This window comes from Heterodontus francisci, chromosome 26, assembly GCF_036365525.1.
Source record: "Heterodontus francisci isolate sHetFra1 chromosome 26, sHetFra1.hap1, whole genome shotgun sequence".
Taxonomy (NCBI): Eukaryota; Metazoa; Chordata; class Chondrichthyes; order Heterodontiformes; family Heterodontidae; genus Heterodontus; species Heterodontus francisci.
The window spans coordinates 20,589,827-20,611,074 of record NC_090396.1 but is presented as its reverse complement, the minus strand read 5'-3'; the positions used below and the strand labels follow the sequence as shown (position 1 = coordinate 20,611,074).

Sequence of the window (21,248 nt, the reverse complement as noted above, 5' to 3'; positions counted from 1 at the left end):
AGGGAACAGCAGTTCCTGTGAATATTATAGGGAATAGTAGCCCCTGTGAATATTACAGGGAACAGCAGCCCCAGTGTATATTGTAGGGAACAGCAGTTCCTGTGAATGTTATAGGGAATAGCAGTTCCTGTGAATATTATAGGGAACAGCAGCCCCAGTGTATATTATAGGGAACAGCAGTACCTGTGAAGATTCTAGGGAATCGCAGCCCCTGTGTATATTATAGGGAATAGCAGCCTGTGTGAATATTATAGGGAATAGCAGCCCCTGTGTATATTATAGGGAATATCAGCCCCTGTGTATATTATAGGGAATAGCAGTTCCTGTGAATATTACAGGGAATAGCAGCCCCAGTGTATGTTAAAACGAAAAGCAGCCCCTGTGTATATTATAGGGAACAGCAGCCCCTGTGTATGTTAAAGGCAATAGCAGCCCCTGTGTATATTATGGGGAACAACAGTTCCTGTGAATATTATAGGGAAAAGCAGCCCCTGTGTATATTATAGGGAATAGCAGCCCCTGTGTATGGTAAAGGGAAATGCAGTTCCTGTGAATGTTACAGGGAACAGCAGTTCCTGTGAATACTATAGGGAACAGCAGCTCCTGTGTATATTATAGGGAACAGCAGTTCCTGTGAATATTCTAGGGAATCGCAGCCCCTGTGTATATTATGGGGAACAGCAGCTCCGGTGTATATAATAGGGATCACAGCCCCTGTGTATATTATAGGGAATAGTAGTTCCTGTGAAGATTATAGGGAATATCAGCCCCTGTGTATATTTTCGGGAATAGCAGTTCCTGTGAATATTATAGGGAATAGCAGCCCCTGTGTATATTATAGGGAACAGCACCCCCTGTATATATTATAGGGAATAGCAGTTCCTGTGAATATTAAAGGGAACAGCAGCCCCAGTGTATATTATAGGGAACAGCAGTTCCTGTGAATATTATAGGGAATAGTAGCCCCTGTGAATATTATAGGGAACAGCAGCCCCAGTGTATATTGTAGGGAACAGCAGTTCCTGTGAATATTATAGGGAATAGCAGCCCCAGTGTATATTATAGGGAACAGCAGTTCCTGTGAATATTATAGGGAATAGTAGCCCCTGTGAATATTATAGGGAACAGCAGCCCCAGTGTATATTGTAGGGAACAGCAGTTCCTGTGAATATTATAGGGAATAGCAGCCCCAGTGTATATTATAGGGAACAGCAGTTCCTGTGAATATTATAGGGAATAGTAGCCCCTGTGAATATTACAGGGAACAGCAGTTCCTGTGAATATTATAGGGAATAGCAGCCCCTGTGATTATTATAGGGAACAGCACCCCCTGTGTATATTATAGGGAATAGCAGTTCCTGTGAATATTAAAGGGAACAGCAGTTCCTGTGAATATTATAGGGAACAGCAGTTCCTGTGAATATTATAGGGAATAGTAGCCCCTGTGAATATTACAGGGAACAGCACCCCCTGTGTATATTATTGGGAACAGCAGTTCCTGTGTATATTATAGGGAACACAGCCCCTGTGTATATTATAGGGAATAGTAGTTCCTGTGAATACTATAGGGAATAGCAGCCCCTGTGTATATTTTCGGCAATAGCAGTTCCTGTGAATATTATAGGGAACAGCAGTTCCTGTGAATATTATAGGGAATAGTAGCCCCTGTGAATATTACAGGGAACAGCAGCCCCAGTGTATATTGTAGGGAACAGCAGTTCCTGTGAATGTTATAGGGAATAGCAGTTCCTGTGAATATTATAGGGAATATTAGCCCCTGTGAATATTACAGGGAACAGCAGCCCCAGTGTATATTGTAGGGAATAGCAGCTCCTGTGTATATTATAGGGAACGCAGCCCCTGTGTATATTATAAGGAATAGTAGTTCCTGTGAATATTATAGGGAATAGCAGCCCCTGTGTATATTTTCGGGAATAGCAGTTCCTGTGAATATTATAGGGAATAGCAGCCCCTGTGAATATTATAGGGAACAGCAGTTCCTGTGAATATTATAGGGAATAGCAGCCCCTGTGAATATTATAGGGAACAGCAGCCCCTGTGTATATTATAGGGAATAGCAGCCCCTGTGAATATTATAGGGAACAGCACCCCCTGTGTATATTATAGGGAATAGCAGTTCCTGTGAATATTATAGGGAACAGCACCCCCTGTGTATATTATAGGGAATAGCAGTTCCTGTCAATATTATAGGGAACAGCAGCCCCAGTGTATATTATAGGGAACAGCAGTTCCTGTGAATATTATAGGGAATAGTAGCCCCTGTGAATATTATAGGGAACAGCAGCCCCAGAGTATATTGTAGGGAACAGCAGTACCTGTGAATATTATAGGGAATAGCAGCCCCCGTGATTATTATAGGGAACAGCACCCCCTGTGTAGATTATAGGGAATAGCAGTTCCTGTGAATATTAAAGGGAACAGCAGCCCCAGTGAAAATTATAGGGAACAGCAGTTCCTGTGAATATTATAGGGAATAGTAGCCCCTGTGAATATTACAGGGAACAGCAGCCCCAGTGTATATTGTAGGGAACAGCAGTTCCTGTGAATATTATTGGGAACAGCAGTTCCTGTGAATATTATAGGGAATAGCAGCTACTGTGTATATTATAGGGAACACAGCCCCTGTGTAGATTATAGGGAATAGCAGTTCCTGTGAATATTATAGGGAACAGCAGTTCCTGTGAATATTATGGGGAATAGTAGCCCCTGTGAATATTACAGGGAACAGCAGCCCCAGTGTATATTGTAGGGAATAGCAGCCCATGTGTATATTATAGGGAATAGCAGTTCCTGTGAATATTATAGGGAATAGCAGCTCCTGTGTATATTATAGGGAACACAGCCCCTGTGTATATTATAGGGAATAGTAGTTCCTGTGAATATTAAAGGGACAGCAGCCCCAGTGTATATTATGGGGAACAGCAGTTCCTGTGAATATTTTAGGCAACAGCACCCCCTGTGTATATTATAGGGAATAGCAGCCCCTGTGAATATTATAGGGAACAGCACCCCCTGTGTATATTATCAGGAATAGCAGTTCCTGTGAATATTATAGGGAACAGCACCCCCTGTGTATATTATAGGGAATAGCAGTTCCTGTGAATATTTTCGGGAACATGAGCCCCAGTGTATATTATAGGGAACAGCTGTTCCTGTGAATATTATAGGGAATAGCAGCCCCTATGTATATTATAGGGAATAGCAGTTCCTGTGAATATTCTAGGGAATAGCAGCCCCTGTGTATATTATAGGGAATAGCAGCCCCTGTGAATATTATAGGGAACAGCACCTTCTGTGTATATTATAGGGAATAGCAGTTCCTGTGAATATTATAGGGAACAGCACCCCCTGTGTATATTATAGGGAATAGCAGTTCCTGTGAATATTATAGGGAACAGCAGCCCCCGTGTATATTATAGGGAACAGCAGTACCTGTGAAGATTCTAGGGAATCGCAGCCCCTGTGTATATTATAGGGAACAGCAGTTCCTGTGAATATTATAGGGAATAGCAGCCTGTGTGAATATTATAGGGAATAGCAGCCCCTGTGTATATTATAGGGAATAGCAGTTCCTGTGAATATTATAGGGAATAGCAGTTCCTGTGAATATTACAGGGAATAGCAGCCCCTGTGTATGTTGAAGGGAAAAGCAGCCCCTGTGTATATTATAGGGAACAGCAGCCCCTGTGTATGTTAAAGGCAATAGCAGCCCCTGTGTATATTATGGGGAACAACAGTTCCTGTGAATATTATAGGGAAAAGCAGCCCCTGTGTATATTATAGGGAACAGCAGCCCTTGTGTATGTTAAAGGGAATAGAAGCCCCTGTGTATGTTAAAGGGAATAGCAGCCCCTGTGTATGTTAAAGGGAAAAGCAGCCCCTGTGCATGTTAAAGGGAATAGCAGCCCCTGTGCATTTTCAAGGGAATAGCAGCCCCTGTGTATGTTAAAGGGAACAGCAGTTCCTGTGAATGTTATAGGGAATAGCAGCCCCTGTGTATATTATCGGGAACAGCAGTTCCTGTGAATGTTACAGGGAACAGCAGTTCCTGTGAATATTATAGGGAACAGCAGCCTCTGTGTATATTATAGGGAACAGCAGTTCCTGTGAATATTATGGGGAATAGCAGCCCCTGTGTATATTATAGGGAATAGCAGTTCCTGTGAATATTAAAGGGAACAGCAGCCCCAGTGTCTATTATATGGAACAGCAGTTCCTATGAATATTATAGGGAATAGCAGCCCCTGTGTATATTATAGGGAACAGCAGTTCCTGTGAATATTATCGGGAATAGCAGCTCCTGTGAATATTATAGGGAACAGCACCCCCTGTGTATATTATCGGGAATAGCAGTTCCTGTGAATATTATAGGGAACAGCAGCCCCAGTGTATATTATAGGGAACAGCAGTTCCTGTGAATATTATGGGGAATAGCAGCCCCTGTGTATGGTAAAGGGAAAAGCAGCCCCTGTGTATATTATAGGGAACAGCAGCCCCTGTGTATGTTCAAGGCAATAGCAGCCCTTGTGTATATTATAGGGAACAGCAGTTCCTGTGAATATTATAGGGAACAGCAGCCCCTGTGTTTGTTACAGGGAAAAGCAGTTCCTGTGAATGTTAAAGGGAACAGCAGCCCCTGTGTATGTTAAAGGGAATAACAGCCCCTTTGCATGTTAAAGGGAATAGCAGCCCCTGTGTATGTTAAAGGGAAATGCAGTTCCTGTGAATGTTGCAGGGAACAGCAGTTCCTGTGAATATTATAGGGAACAGCAGCCCCTGTGTATATTATAGGGAATAGCAGTTCCTGTGAATATTATAGGGAACAGCAGCTCCTGTGTAGATTATAGGGAACAGCAGTTCCTGTGAATGTTATAGGGAATAGCAGCCCCTGTGTATATTATCGGGAACAGCAGTTCCTGTGAATGTTAGCGGGAACAGCAGTTCCTGTGAATGTTAGCGGGAACAGCAGTTCCTGTGAATATTGTAGGGAACAGCAGCCCCTGTGTATATTATAGGGAATAGCAGCCCCTGTGAATATTATAGGGAACAGAACCCCCTGTGTATATTATAGGGAATAGCAGTTCCTGTGAATATTATAGGGAACAGCAGCCCCTGTGAATATTATAGGGAATAGTAGTTCCTGTGAATATTATAGGGAATAGCAGCTCCTGTGTATATTTTCGGGAACAGCAGTTCCTGTGAATATTGTAGGGAATAGCAGCCCCTGTGAATATTATAGGGAACAGCACCCCCTGTGTATATTATAGGAAATAGCAGTTCCTGTGAATATTATAGGGAACAGCAGCCCCTGTGAATATTATAGGAAATAGCTGCCCCAGTGTATATTATAGGGAACAGCAGTTCCTGTGAATATTATAGGGAATAGCAGCTCCTGTGTATATTATAGGGAACACAGCCCCTATGTATATTATAGGGAATAGTAGTTCCTGTGAATATTATAGGGAATAGCAGCTCCTGTGTATATTTTCGGGAACAGCAGTTCCTGTGAATATTATAGGGAATAGCAGCCCCTGTGAATATTATAGGGAACAGCACCCCCTGTGTATATTATCGGGAATAGCAGTTCCTGTGAATATTATAGGGAACAGCAGCCCCAGTGTATATTACAGGGAACAGCAGTTCCTGTGAATATTATAGGGAATAGCAGCCCCAGTGTATATTATAGGGAACAGCAGTTCCTGTGAATATTATAGGGGATAGCAGCCCCTGTGTATATTATAGGGAATAGCAGTTCCTGTGAATATTCTAGGGAATCGCAGCCCCTGTGTATATTATAGGGAACAGCACCTCCTGTGTATATTATAGGGAATAGCAGTTCCTGTGAATATTATAGGGAACAGCAGCCCCTGTGTATATTATAGGGAATAGCAGTTCCTGTGAATATTATAGGGAACAGCAGCCCCAGTGTATATTATAGGGAACAGCAGCCCCAGTGTATATTATAGGGAACAGCAGTACCTGTGAATATTCTAGGGAATCGCAGCCCCTGTGAATATTATAGGGAACAGCAACCCCTGTGTATATTATAGGGAATAGCAGTTCCTGTGAATATTATAGGGAACAGCACCCCCTGTGTATATTATAGGGAATAGCAGTTCCTGCGAATATTGAAGGGAACTGCACCCCCTGTGTATATTATAGGGAATAGCAGTTCCTGTGAATATTATAGGGAACAGCAGCCCCAGTGAAGATTATAGGGAACAGCAGTACCTGTGAATATTGAAGGGAACAGCAGCCCCAGTGTATATTATAGGGAATAGCAGCCTCAGTGTATATTATAGGGAACAGCAGTTCCTGTGAATGTTACAGGGAACAGCAGTTCCTGTGAATATTATAGGGAACAGCAGCTCCTGTGTATATTTTGGGGAACAGCAGTTCCTGTGTATATTATCGGGAACAGCAGCCCCAGTGTATATTATAGGGAACAGCAGTTCCTGTGAATATTATAGGGAACAGCAGCCCCTGTGTATGTTCAAGGCAATAGCAGCCCCTGTGTATATTATAGGGAACAGCAGTTCCTGTGAATATTATAGGGAACAGCAGCCCCTGTGTTTGTTACAGGGAAAAGCAGTTCCTGTGAATGTTAAAGGGAATAGCAGCCCCTGTGTATGTTAAAGGGAATAACAGCCCCTTTGTATGTTAAAGGGAATAGCAGCCCCTGTGTATGTTAAAGGGAAATGCAGTTCCTGTGAATGTTGCAGGGAACAGCAGTTCCTGTGAATATTATAGGGAACAGCAGCCCCTGTGTATATTATAGGGAATAGCAGTTCCTGTGAATATTATAGGGAACAGCAGCTCCTGTGGAGATTATAGGGAACAGCAGTTCCTGTGAATGTTATAGGGAATAGCAGCCCCTGTGTATATTATAGGGAATAGCAGTTCCTGTGAATATTATAGGGAATAGCAGCCCCAGTGTATATTATAGGGAACAGCAGTTCCTGTGAATATTATAGGGAATAGCAGTTCCTGTGAGTATTATAGGGAATAGCAGCTCCTGTGTATATTATAGGGAACACAGCCCCTGTGTATATTATAGGGAATAGTAGTTCCTGTGAATATTATAGGGAATAGCAGCTCCTGTGTATATTTTCGGGAACAGCAGTTCCTGTGAATATTATAGGGAATAGCAGCCCCTGTGAATTTTATAGGGAACAGCACCCCCTGTGTATATTATCGGGAATAGCAGTTCCGGTGAATATTATAGGGAACAGCAGCCCCAGTGTATATTACAGGGAACAGCAGTTCCTGTGAATATTATAGGGAATAGCAGCCCCTGTGAATATTATAGGGAACAGCAGCCCCAGTGTATATTATAGGGAACAGCAGTTCCTGTGAATATTTTAGGGAAGAGCAGCCCCTGTGATTATTATAGGGAACAGCACCCCATGTGTATATTATAGGGAATAGCAGTTCCTGTGAATATTCTAGGGAATAGCAGCCCATGTGTATATTATAGGGAATAGCAGTTCCTGTGAATATTCTCGGGAATCGCAGCCCCTGTGTATATTAAAAGGAACAGCACCCCCTGTGCATATTATAGGGAACAGCAGTTCCTGTGAATATTATAGGGGATAGCAGCCCCTGTGTATATTATAGGGAATAGCAGTTCCTGTGAATATTATAGGGAATAGCAGTTCCTGTTAATATTATAGGGAATAGCAGTTCCTGTGAATATTATAGGGAACAGCAGTACCTGTGAATATTGAAGGGAACAGCAGCCCCAGTGTATATTATAGGGAATAGCAGCCCCTGTGAATATTATAGGGAATAGCAGCCCCTGTGTATATTTTCGGGAATAGCAGTTCCTGTGAATATTATTGGGAATAGCAGCCCCTGTGTATGTTAAAGGGAATAGCAGCCCCTGTGTATGTTAAAGGGAATAGCAGCCCTTGTATATATTATAGGGAACAGCAGTACCTGTGGACATTATAGGGAACAGCAGTACCTGTGAATATTAAAGGGAACTGCACCCCCTGTGTATATTATAGGGAATAGCAGCCCCTGTGAATATTATAGGGAATAGCAGCCCCTGTGTCTATTTTCGGGAATAGCAGTTCCTGTGAATATTATAGGGAATAGCAGCCCCTGTGTATGTTAAAGGGAACAGCAGCCCCTGTATATATTATAGGGAACAGCAGCCCCTGTGGATATTATAGGGAACAGCAGCCCCTTTGGATATTATAGGGAACAGCAGCCCCTTTGGATATTATAGGGAACAGCAGCCCCTGTGTATATTATAGGGAATAGCAGTTCCTGTGTATATTACGGGAATAGCAGTTCCTGTGAGTATTATTGGGAATAGCAGCCCCTGTGCATATTATGGGGAAAAGCAGTTCCTGTGAATATTATAGGGAATGGCAGCCCCTGTGTATGTTAAAGGGAATAGCAGTCCCTGTATATATTGTCGGGAACAGCAGCCCCTGTGTATATTATAGGGAATAGCACTTCCTGTGAATATTATAGGGAATAGCAGCCCCTGTGTATGTTAAAGGGAATAGCAGCCCCTGTATATATTATAGGGAACAGCAGTTCCTGTGAATATTATAGGGAACAGCAGCCCCTGTGTATATTATCGGGAATAGCAGTTCCTGTGAATATCATAGGGAATAGCAGCCCCTGTGCATATTACAGGGAATAGCAGCCTCTGTGTATATTAAAGGGAATAGCAGCCTCTGTGTATATTAAAGGGAATAGCTGCCCCTGTGAATATTATAGGGAATAGCAGCCCCTGTGTATATTAAAAGGAATAGCAGCCTCTGTGAATATTATAGGGAATAGCAGACCCTGTGTATATTAAAGGAAATAGCAGCCCCTCTGTATACTATAGGGAATAGCAGTTCCTGTGAATATTATAGGGATTAGCAGACCCTGTGTATATTAAAGGGAATAGCAGCCCCTCTGTATATTATAGGGAATAGCAGTTCCTGTGAATATTATAGGGAACAGCAGCCCCTGTGTATATTATAGGAAATAGCAGTTCATGTGAATATTATAGGGAATAGCAGACCCTGTGTATATTAAAGGGAATAGCAGCCCCTCTGTATATTATTGGGAATAGCAGTCCCTGTGCATGTTACAGAGAATAGCAGCCTGTGTGCATATTCTAGAGAATAGCAGTCTCCTCTGTATACTGTAGAGAACAGCAGCACCTGATGTATATTATATATTATGGAAACCACCTGCATATATTGCTGGAAATATCAGAACCTGTGAATATTACAGGTGCTAGCAGAACCTGTTTATGTTACAGAGAATAGCAGACCCAGTGCATACCATAGGGAACACCAGCCCATATGTATACAACAGATAATATATATAGTCGCAGATCCTGCATACTGTAGTTTGATGATTACACTTCCAAGCTGTTATTCTGCTGTATCCCCAGATCCTTCTGTACAGTAAGAGCTGTTAGATTCTATTGACTTTATGATTTGTCCATGTATGTCTGAATGTTTGGTAACTCAGTCTGTTGCTATCTCCCTGTGACAGGTCCTGGAGCAGCATGCTGACGGGCGCTGGAAGGGCCACATTCACGACAGCCAGAAGGGCACGGACCGTGTTGGCTACTTCCCCCCATCCATAGTAGAGGTGATCAGCAGGAGATCAGGTCAGTGGGCTGTTCTGGTGGGTGATCTTCGCCCAAAGAGTAATTGAAATAGGGAACTCTTACCCCAAAATTGTGGATACTGAGGGTCAATTAGTGTTTTCCAGACCAAGAGCAATAGCTTTCTGTTAGGTTAGGGTATCAAGGGATATAGAAGCGATGTGGGTAAATGAGGTTGAGATACAGATCAGTCTTGATCTAATTGAATGGTGGAACAGACTTGAGGGGCTGAATGGCCTCGTCCTGGTCTTATGTTCCCGAAGACACAACTGGGAATGTAAAGGTGAGTAGGTGAGAAACATGTTTTTATATAAAAGGATGTCACGTCAGGCTTTCATGCTCAATTCGTGGGCTTGTGTTGGTCCTCCTCACCGCAGTGTGGTACAGTATTGTTCCAGTGTGTTTGAAGGAAAGATTTTGTCTTGCAATTTTCATTTGTTGAAAAGCTGATTCAGAAGTTTCAGGTATCTTAGTACCCCCACCCCCACCCTCCCCACTCTCACCCTCACCCCCACCCTCCCCACCCTCCCCAACCCCCACCCCCACCCCTACCCTCACCCCCACCCTCACCCTCCCTCACCCCCACCCTCCCCACCCTCCCCCTCACCCCCACCCTCCCCAACCCCCACCCCCACCCCTACCCTCACCCCCACCCTCCCCCACCCTCACCCCCACCCCTACCCTCCCCCTCCCCCCAACCCTCCCCACATCCACACCCTCACCCTCCCCTCCCCACATCCACCCTCACCCTCACCCTCCCCACCCTCACCCTCCGCTCCCCCACCTCCACCCTCACCCTCCCCACCCTCACCCTCCGCATTGGGATTTTATACAGGAATGAATGGTAAGGGGGTTGGTCCTTTGGGATACTACACAAAGGGTGTGAACAGGAGTGGGGAAGGCAGCATTCACACAATTGGAAGGTGCATCAACCGGTGCTGCAGATTTACAGAGTAGGAATAGCAGGAGCCTTGGTCACCTACTCAGTTAATGAGTCACAGTTGTTGAGGATCTAAAATGGAAATGATGAGGAGGTGCTGAAAAATATCTTTTAAAAAAAAAAGGGAATAGGACACGATGAAATAAATGTAACATATCTTCACTAGACAAACAGGCCAAGGCCTTGTTGGACCCTGGCCAAGGGACTGGATGCTAGTTAAAGCCACTGATGCATGGAACAATTTAGCTCACTTCAAAGGTCTGGTCACGAAGCAGATGAAGTTCCCACACTGACAGGCACTGATTAAAAAGTGCTCAGCATAGACAATACTTCCAAGGGAACTGTACTCTGGGGTCAATGGACCGTGCTCTTCAGTGAAAAGGACACTGGTCTGCCTGTGGCCCATGTGAAGTAACGGAGCCTTTTATTCACAGCAGGTCACTAACAAAAGTAATGAGATTACATGGGGGAAGGAGCATTGTGGAGCAGAGGAATGGAGTGCCTCTTGCAGATTTGAAAATGTTTACATATCCAGTCAGGCATGAAAACAGAGGTGAATATTTCCCTGGACACAAAGGCTCTGGGCCTTGCATCTGGGGAATGAGGTTCTCCTCACAACATTAAAGCCATGAAATGTAAATTTGGTGATTACATGTCCCTGAGAAAATGAACTGAGAAGAGGGAGGATAAGGCGGGAATATCTTTGATTTTCCATCCAACCCATCCCCTCCTTGCTCTGCCACTAAGAGTAAAGTTCTACTTTTTCAGCGATGTGTCTTTAATTTCAGGTTGTTTTTTAGGAATTTACAGGTCTTGAAGAGGCCACGTTGCTTTATCTGGGCGATCCCAGAGTTCTTAAAGGGGAAGGAATATCTAAGCCAAGTATATTGTTATAGGGCAAAAGCAAAATACTGCGGACACTGGAAATCTGAAATGGGAAAATGAAATGTTGGAAATACTTGGCAGGCCAGGCAGTATCTGTGGAGAGAGAAACAGAATTAACATTTCAAGTCAATAAGCTTTTACCAAAACTGGAAGATATTACAGATGTAATGGATTATAAGGAAGTATAGAGGCAGCAAAGGGGGGGAACAGGAGGAAAGAAGAAAAAACATGGTATCCTTTGCAAAACTCCCAAAATAGTTTCATTTGTAAAGTGCAGGGTAAACATTGATGAAGGACAGTATAGTTGAATAGGCAGATGAATTAGCTCAGGTCACAAGCTTTAATAAGTGTACAGGAAATTTTCAGCTCGCTAATTGTCTCTTAGACCCCACTAACCTTCCTCATGACAGCACTAAGGAAGGTTTTAAAAGGGGCTCGGTAACTAAGCCACACAACCAATGTGCCCCAGGGTTGATTCGCATTCTGTGGTAAGTTAGCTGATCTTGGAAGGGGAAACTATTTGCGTACTACAGTTGGCCTCAGTGTCTCTGGGTTCCTGCTTTGGATCATTCCTGCTACAACATGCACCCATGTGGTTGTGGGAGAGGCTTGGGTCTGGGCTCAGCTGTGATGCTCTTCATAGTTGAGTAGCCTGCCAACACTTGCATGGAGAGTGGCCACTCGGGTGAGGAACATGTCCAGCACCCATGGAACCATACCCGAGCAAGGCCATTGGTCTTCAGGAGGGGATAGGAGAAAATTGGCAAAGTGACGATATTATAGAGTGTCGTCAGACTGACACCGTGGAGAGTTGAGTAAAGTATAAAAGGCCTGATTGGCTTGTACATTCTTTGTCCATAGCCACCCTCACTCGCCACGCCTCGGTGCCTCCCCATCAACGCCAGGGGTTCCCCAAGACTCACCAGAGTACCTTGACCAGCTCACAAACAGACGATGCTTACCAGCTCTACCAACAGATGTACTCGCAGACGCTGCCCACCCATCGCACCTTCAACCATCCTGGCTTCAGCCGGAACAATCACAACGTGGAGAATAGTGAAACCTCCGCAGGTAAACCGGGGTTCAAGCCAATACGAGGGACCGTGTGATTTTATGTTCTCAAATTGTCTTCAGAAGAACTTTCTGTTCGTACAAACGTAGGAAGGAACCTAGGAACAGGAGGTGGCCATTCAGCCCATCAAGACTATTCTGCTATCCAATTAGGTTATGGCTGATCTGTATCTTAACATCTGCTTTAGTTCTGTAAGTCTTAATACCCTTACTCAACAAGATCTATCAAATTCAGTTTTCAAATTTTCTAATGAGCCCCAGTACCTACAGCTTTTTACGGGAGAAAGTTCCAGATTTCCACTATCCTTTGTGTGAAGAAGTGCATCCTGATATTATCCCTAAACAGCATAGCTTTTAAGGTTACGGCTCCTTGTTCTGGACTCCCCCACCAGACAAAATAGTTACTCTCTCTCTACCCTATCAGATTCTTTAATCATCTTAGGCACCTCAGCTCAATCCAATCACCAGTCTGCAATGAGTAACCGGATCCTAGCCTGATTCTCCTCAGTAACTTCCTGATCTGTGCTTCTGAAGCGAGTTCCCTGGGCCTTCAGGCCGCCGTCATTTTCCATCATTGCGGAAGACCAGTAGCAGTGCTTACTGACGGCATGTCTGAATTGTAGGCCCCGGATGCATTGTGCGAGTTGGAGCCGGCTAATTTGTGTAATATGTTAAACTGATAATGCTTGCTCCGGGAAGGCCTGTGAATTTATGCTTCAGGCTTCGCAGAAAGACACGGGCCTCTGACATTTTCATAGCAAAATGGAGTCTATGGGCAAGTTTTTGTAAATTCTCTATTTTTTGCTGCATCCTCTTTACATTGCAATCTTACTTCCAGCCTTATTACTCAAATTAATGGATTAATAAGATGAAAAGATTTTCAAAAAGCTGCTGGCACATTCCTGTGGTATTGCCCTCGGTGAGTTGGTGAATGAGGTGTTTGGCAATGGACAAGAGAGAAACTTCAGGAACACGCTACAGTGCGCCATCTAATGGCCAGAGCCTGCAACTAGAAGCCTGTGGCACAGAAGGAGGCCATTCAGCCCATCATGTCTGGGCTATCTGTCTGAAAGAGCTATTCAATACTGAGGGTGCATGGCTTTGCCATTGGGGTGTGGCAGCACTGTTTAGGGACAACTCAGGATTTGGTTTAAGGGCTGATCCTTGAGGTGTGAAAATGTATGCCAGAGATTGAAACATAAATGTGAAGAATCTTACCCCACAGAAGGAGGCCATTTGGCCCATCATGTCTGTGCCTTCTCTTTGAAAATCTATCCAATTAGTCCCACTCTTGCTCTTTCCCCGTAACCCTGCATTTTTGTTTTCCTTTTTAAGTATTTATCTCATTCCCTTTTGAAAGTTACTGTTGAATCTGTTTCTACCTCCCTTTCATGAAGTTCAACCCAGATCATCATAACTTATTGTGTAAAAATATTTGCTCCCCTAGTTCCTTTGCCAATTAACTTAAACCTGTGTTCCCTGGTTACTGATGTTCCTGCAGGTAGAAACAGTTACTCCTAATTTACTCTCTCAAAAACCCCTCATAATGTTTGGATTCCTCCACTAAATCTCCCCGTAACCTTCTCTATGGCGAACAGTCCCAGTTTCTCCACTCTCTCCACAATCATGTTCCAGATTATTTGCAAGTAATATCATGGGGGATCAGCTAGCACTCAAGTAATATCTTTTGCGATCAAAATTCCAGAGACTGACCTCAAACTCCTCACAGTTTCCTCTCATTTTAATAGTGGCGACGGTAGTGCTGATCTGTCCAATGGCAGGTTCTCTGCTCATTTCTCCACGCTTGCTGTCCTGCACTTTCCTCTTCAGTTGCTTCGAAGAACCTCCCTTTGTTTCTACTTCCATGAGAAATGAGCAATATGACTCAGGGGTAAAAGTACATGAGGTGGTTTCCCATTGCCTTTCTAATCTGTTCTTTGAAGGAAACACATTCTCTTCCCAGTGGATCCTCCACCGGTAAGCAGCCATTGTCCCCGGGGGTTCGAGCTCTTCTGCCATCATCCCCAAAAATTCGCCGGTTCCGCTGTTGGCCATGGCTCATAACCCAGAGCATGGGACCCTTACCTGGGCCTGAGGCAATTGGCAATAGGGCAGGGGAAACCACCCCCTGAGGTCTCAAATGACCCTGCTATCCTAACTCTCATTTTAATGTTATCCAAATTGATTATGGATCAGTGCGAGGGAAGCCAGTGATCCCAGTCCAATCTACACACTGATATATAAAGTACAGATTGTACATTGTATGAACTGCACACAATATTATATGTAAGTTTGTTATATGTCCTTCAGCAGTAACCTGTTCTCACTATGTGTTCTGGAGGTTTGTGGTGAATTCACGATCCGGCCAATACAGATCATGTGACTTCACCATTCAACAGCTCGTACATTATTGAGCTATCACTCACTGTCGCCATGACGATTGCTCATAACACTTCACTAATGTTAATGGTGGTGCTGTCACAGTCTGCTATTTGCATTTAGTTGTTTGCCTTGTGTACACAAGACGCCTCTCCCACCCACCCCAGCTAGTGAATGCCCAGCGTAACGACTGGAGCTGCAGTCATTGCCACTGATTTTTGTACACGAGGCTCCTGCTGTGTGGAGCTCTGCTGATCCCCCATGGTCCAGATCTGTACAGCAAACAGCCGTAACGACACTGGGAAGCACTCTGTTCGTCCAATTACTGACAGGCTGATTCCACAAGACGCTAGGAGTCACTTTTGGAGGTTGCACACCTGGCGTGAAGTTTTGCTGCCCTTCCCCCTGAGCTCATACTGGGCACCTTCACCTGTCCCAACTTTCCATCCACTAAAATGGATAGACAGAAATACAGTTATGGGGTGAGGGGGAGGGGTGAGTGCCTTAATTCTCAGAAAACGCTCCCAGTGGGTGATGCTCAGACCCCGGAGCGTGATTTTGTAAAATCACCCCTCTGTTTCCGTATATTAACGGTGAATATCTGTACGGATTGATATAAGGCTCTCACTTTTTTGGTGGTTTTAGTTTAGTTTAGAGATACAGCACTGAAACAGGCCCTTCGGCCCACCGAGTCTGTGCCGACCATCAACCTCCCATTTATACTAATCCTACACTAATCCCATATTCCTACCACATCCCCACCTGTCCCTATATTTCCCTACCACATACCTATACTAGGGTCAATTTATAATGGCCAATTTACCTACCAACCTGTAAGTCTTTTGGCTTGTGGGAGGAAACCGGAGCACCCGGAGAAAACCCACGCAGACACAGGGAGAACTTGCAAACTCCACACAGGCAGTACCCAGAATTGAACCCGGGTCACTGGAGCTGTGAGGCTGCGGTGCTAACCACTGCGCCACTGTGCCGCCCTTTAAGAGCCTTTAAGAGTCTTGTGTCAAACATATTTATTTTAGGCTCCATTGAGAAACCTTGGAGAAGGACATTCATTGCCCACAAACCCATTGCTCAACCCTCATTACCCATTGCCCAAGACATCAGAAAGTGGTGGTTAGGAAGACTGGGGGAGGTGAGGTCATAGGTAGGAAGGGGTATGATTCAGCATATGAGCACAAGGTAATTCCAGATGAGGAAAGCCATTCAGCCCATCTTAACACATCCATCTGGAAAGACGATGCAGTCTCTCCATCACTGCATGTGACTATTTCTTAAATTATTCCAGAATCTTCTCATTCAGTACGCTACCTGGAGGCGATGTCGATCATAGTCTTCTGTTAATGTCGAGCCTTTTCTAGTGATGGGCCTGTTTGCAGTGGTTTCGTGTTTTGGTGGCTACGCTGAGCAGTGATCACAACAACAACTTTCATTTATATACCGCCTCTTAACACAGCAAAATGTCCCAAGGCATTTCACAGAAGCGTTGTCAGATGAAATTTGACACTGAGCCACTTAAGGAGATATTAGGACAGGTGACGTGTGGCTTCTATATATCCATTTTTTCCCAAGTCACCAAGGGTTCTGTTGTTTACTGAGCCCAAAGCACAGGTGGTTTTCAAACAACATCTCAAGTGTCCTTTCGGTGAACTTGGTAAAAAAAAAATCCATGGAATCTTTTCAGTATTAACACAAGTCCTCAAAAAAATAAAAATATTCACAAAAAAGGAAGCACTTTCGTAACACACATCCAGTCCAAATTATTTTTTCCTATTTTCAGTAGCTTGCTGCACTTTTTCCCCAAAGAGGGAGTGAGCCCCTGGTCTGTGCATCATCCCTGCTCCCAGTGACAAGCCTTTACCCTGACTGTGACAGGCCAGCAGCCAGTTTTCAGAACTACTGATAAGCAGTTTCTAAGCACTGTTTAAGTGTGAACCTGGGTTAACAACTCCTCTCCTCTCCCATGGGTGTACAACAATAACTTGTATTTATAATATTAGGCCATAAACTCTGGAATTCCCTCCCTAAATGTACCGCCTCTTTCTCCTCCTTTACCTCACTCCTTAAAACTTACCTCATTGAGCAAGCTTTTGGTCACCCATCCTAATAACTCCTTATGTGGCTCACTATCAAATTTAGTTTGATTACACTCCTGTGAAACACCTTAGGACATTATACTGTGTCAATATAAATGAAAGTATTTGCTGTTTATGATAGTTCCTTTAACATAGTAAAATGTCCAAGTCACATCACAGGAGCATATTTGGAGAAAAGTTAGCTCCGAGCCAAAGAAGGAGGCAATGAGGCAGGTGACGAAAGGTTTGGTCACGGAGGTGAGCTTTAAGGACGAGAGAGAAGTAGAGAGGCAGAGAGGTTTAAGGAGGGAAATGCAGAGTGTGGAGTGTAAACGGCTGAAAGCGTGGCAGCCAATGATTGGGCAAAGGGACTAATGGAATCACAAGAGGGCAGAGTTGGAGGAATGCAGAGTTCCCAGGCAGCACGACTGCGATCAGGAGTATCACCAACACAGCAACCCCCCCCCCCCTCCCCTTCTTGCTCCTGCATGTGCAATGCAATACACCCGCTCCATCCAGCTGGAATTCCAACTTTACAATACTGACAGAAAGTAGCAGAATCTTGTTCCACCTGCTGTGCCAAAAAACCCCTCAATAATGTCAAAAGAGCTGGTGGTGTAGAGCCAAAGGGTTTTCTTTAGTTATTTAATCTCTCCTGTTTTCCACCCTATCACACACCTTCCCTTTTGTTCTTTTTCCCACCTTCCCCCCTTTCACTTGCCTAAAATCTACTACATTTCTAACTGTTCCCAGTTCTGGTCACCGACCTGAAACGTTAACTCTGTTTCTCTCTCCACAGATGCTGCCTGACCTGCTGAGCGTTTCCAGCATTTTCTATTATTTCAGATTTCCAGAATCTGCATGGTTTTGCTTTTGTGCCGATAATTTATTTTTTTTATTTTTTTATACAGCACTGAAACAGGCCCTTCAGCCCAACGAGTCTGTGCCGACCAACAACCACCCATTTATACGAATCCTACATTAATCCCATATTCCCTACCACATCCCCACCATTCTCCTACCACCTACCTACAGTAGGGGCAATTTACAATGGCCAATTTACCTATCGACCTGCATGTCTTTGGCTGTGGGAGGAAACCAGAGCACCCGACGGAAACCCACGTGGTCACAGGGAGAACTTGCAAACTCAGCTGTGAGGCTGCGGTGCTAACCACTGCGCCGCCCGTCATTGTTCGCTGATGAGTAGCATGGAGAGAAGTCAAGTAACCTTGATTCTGATTTCTGCTCCATCTAGACCCAATCCCTTGGCCTTTGCTTCCTTAGTTGGCTTCAAATTTATTGAACTGTTTTATATTCTCTCATATGGTTCTTTGATCTATTCTCTCGGTTCTTAAGGTTACCTTGATTATATTCTACCATCTATCTCCAATCAGAAGAGTAATGCAACTCTGTGGGTAGGTGAAGTTACAAAGCCATACAGGTGCCGGGCTTCATTCCCAGTCTGTATTGAATTATCCAGGTGATCCGAGGACACAATAATTGACCTCAGTTCCCCTGGGCTAATGAAGGGAAATAATGCACTTCAGTATCCCTCGCTACAAAGTGAATGTGTGTGTAAATGTTGGCTGAGGGTAGAATTGACATTGGTTGTGATTGTCTTCCATGTTTTAAGCCAGTTCTCAGTATCTGAGGTGGAGAATGGCAAAGAGCTGTCAGGGGACAGTTGCTGCTTGTAAACCAGATCAAGGCAGGAGAGGAGAGAAAATTAAAAATAGAAAACATATTTGGGACTCACGGTGTTTCTGTTTTGCGTCTCCCATGACCTTTTATCTTTTATTCAAGTGAGTATGTTTAACAAGCAAACACTCAGTATGTCGAACAGAATAGAGCCAGTGCAGCACGGGTTGGCCTGTATTTGTTGCCATGGGAACAGTAACAGGCCTCGGGCGCCATCCTGGATGGCCTGTTCCAAGTTTACTCCCATTTCTCTTATGTTAGATGTGGATCTCCTGGCAACCCTTGAAGTCCGGTCTCCTGGCAATCCCTACAACAATGGGAGGCCAACTTTCCAGTGACAGACACAGCCTCTGGTTTGCATCGTTCTTGGTCTGTTAGATTGTTATAATCATGCAGACCCATCCGTTATTCTTATCTATGTTAGGGAAAGGCATGGACCGCATGTATCCAACAGCCCAGCTCTTCACCTCTGCTGAGGATATCTGGGTGCTCAGACAACCAGACTCTGGTAAGCATCATCCATGCCCTCCTGCTTATCCCTGGTCCCATACAACCTGTGGTAGAGCAACCATGAGCATCCCCTTTCCACACACTGCTTCCTGTTGAATGTTAAGAATATTTATTCCTTGCTTCTGCTCACCCTCCGCCCAAAAAACCCTAATGCCAATGTCGTGTCTCAGAGTGGGATTTATTTAATCTGATTCTAATTGCTACCTCCATCCACCCAAGCTCCTGTCTGTCAATCCAGCTTGGATCCATCCCTCTTCTGTATTAACCAAAACCATCCCTGTTTTGGAATCCTTGCCTGTTTCCCATCCGTTCCTCTTGATATTCGTTGATGTTTTCTTATTGAGAAGCATAATAAGAAAGGACCAAGTCCCAAATCTGAGGAGAACACCACTGTTGTAGACAGTAGGAGAGAAGATGAAGCAAAATATATTGGTTCTGAGACCCCCAAGCTTGAGTTGTAAAATCATTTAGATGTTAGGAGGAAGGAAAGCTGGAGGAGTCCTGGGAAAGATTGAGTGAGATGTCGAAGATGTGTCTTGATTTCAACACAGGATGTATGGAGAAGGAAGAAGAATGGAGGGTGAGGCATTTGGATGAACAAGAGCAGAAAGTTCAAAGGACTACTGACCATGGTTCCCACTGTGGCTTCATTCTATCCTCTGAGTGTATTAGACAGAGGCGATCTTGTTGGATGGGTTGTCAGTACCATATTTAGCTGTTTTCCTCCACTGGGCCCTTTCTGCATCACACACTCACACTCCATCTTCTAAAACACATCTTCGAGCTTATGACCCTGGGATCCTTTAGAAGATTGAGCTCCATCTGTCCATTTAAGAAGTCTTCAACTGAGGAAATGCTCAAGTAGGAGTCTTGTAACTCCTGAAAAGGTCCTTATTTGAGAAAGGAAGAGTAGTTTGGACAATGTTATATTCAAACAGGGTTTACTGTATAAATGATTGATATAATTTGTGATCAATGAACACTTCAAAAACTTGCATTTATATAGCGTACTTAGCATGGAAAAATGTCCCAAGATGCATCACAGAGTTGGTCAGCCAAAAATGGATGAGCCAATGAAAAGAGGGGTGACCAAAATGGTCAAAGCGGCTGTTTTAAGGATGGTCTTAAAGGAGGAGTGAGGATGTAGAAAGGGTCGGTGGGGAATTTCACAGCGTAGGGCCTAGGCGGCTGAAAGCAAGGCCACCATTAGTGGGGTGAAGAGAATGGGCTAATGTACAACAACAACAAATTGCATTTATATAACAGCTTCAACATGGAAAAATATCGCAAGGTGCTTCATAGCAGCTTCATCAGACAAAAATAGACCACGATTTTAAAAAGAAAGAATTTCCAGTAATGCAGCACGTTTTCTTATATTCAGAGTTCAATGACTTCCTTCTGGCATGCAGTCCTGGTTGTTTAATGGACAAATTGTGGTGGCCAATTTGCACAAAGAAAGATCCCACAAAATGGCAAAGAGGATGAATGAGCAGTTAATCTGTTTTAGATGTTGGTTGATGGAGGAATATTGACCAGGACACCACAGAGAACACCCCTGGCTCGTTTTCGAATAGTGCCGTGGAATCTTTTACACTCACCTGAGAGGGCAGATGGGCATCCTCATCCAAAAGCCAGCATCTCTGACAGTGCAGCACTCCCTCAGTGTTGAACTGGAGTGTCAGGGTAGATTATGTGTTCAAATCTCTGGAGTGGAGTTTGAACCCATTATGAGACAGAGGGGTGTTCTGGGGAAATTATTCCAGTGTGTTTTGTCTCACATCCTTGCGTCTAAGTGTTAATCACGGGCAACCCTTGTCACTTTGTGCTTTTTGTCACTTATCCTCTTATTCAGCAGGTGACAGGAACAGTGTGGGCAGTACAGGCAGTGTGGGCAGCATTCGCAGTGCTGGCAGTGGGCAAAGTACAGAGAGTGGCAATGGACAGACTGCCACTACCAGCCTGGAGAATGGCAAGGTATGAAAGCACGGTCTGTTCCCCGGTGCCAATTGTGTTATTGCCTGACAGTAAA

At 44.3% G+C, this 21,248-nt stretch overlaps 1 protein-coding gene across 4 annotated transcripts in view; it reads left to right on the top strand.

Moving 5' to 3' along the window:
* Nucleotides 1-21,248, top strand: part of LOC137384217 (caskin-2-like) — a 276,988-nt gene that overhangs the window by 223,787 nt on the left and 31,953 nt on the right. For 2 of the 4 annotated variants that reach the window (XM_068057896.1, XM_068057899.1), the window contains exons 10-12: nt 9,532-9,649; nt 12,333-12,542; nt 21,072-21,193. In XM_068057896.1, coding sequence (XP_067913997.1) covers nt 9,532-9,649; nt 12,333-12,542; nt 21,072-21,193 — 450 coding nt within the window. The remainder of the gene's footprint in view (nt 1-9,531; nt 9,650-12,332; nt 12,543-21,071; nt 21,194-21,248) is intronic. The other 2 variants (XM_068057898.1, XM_068057900.1) reach the window with 2 other exon arrangements.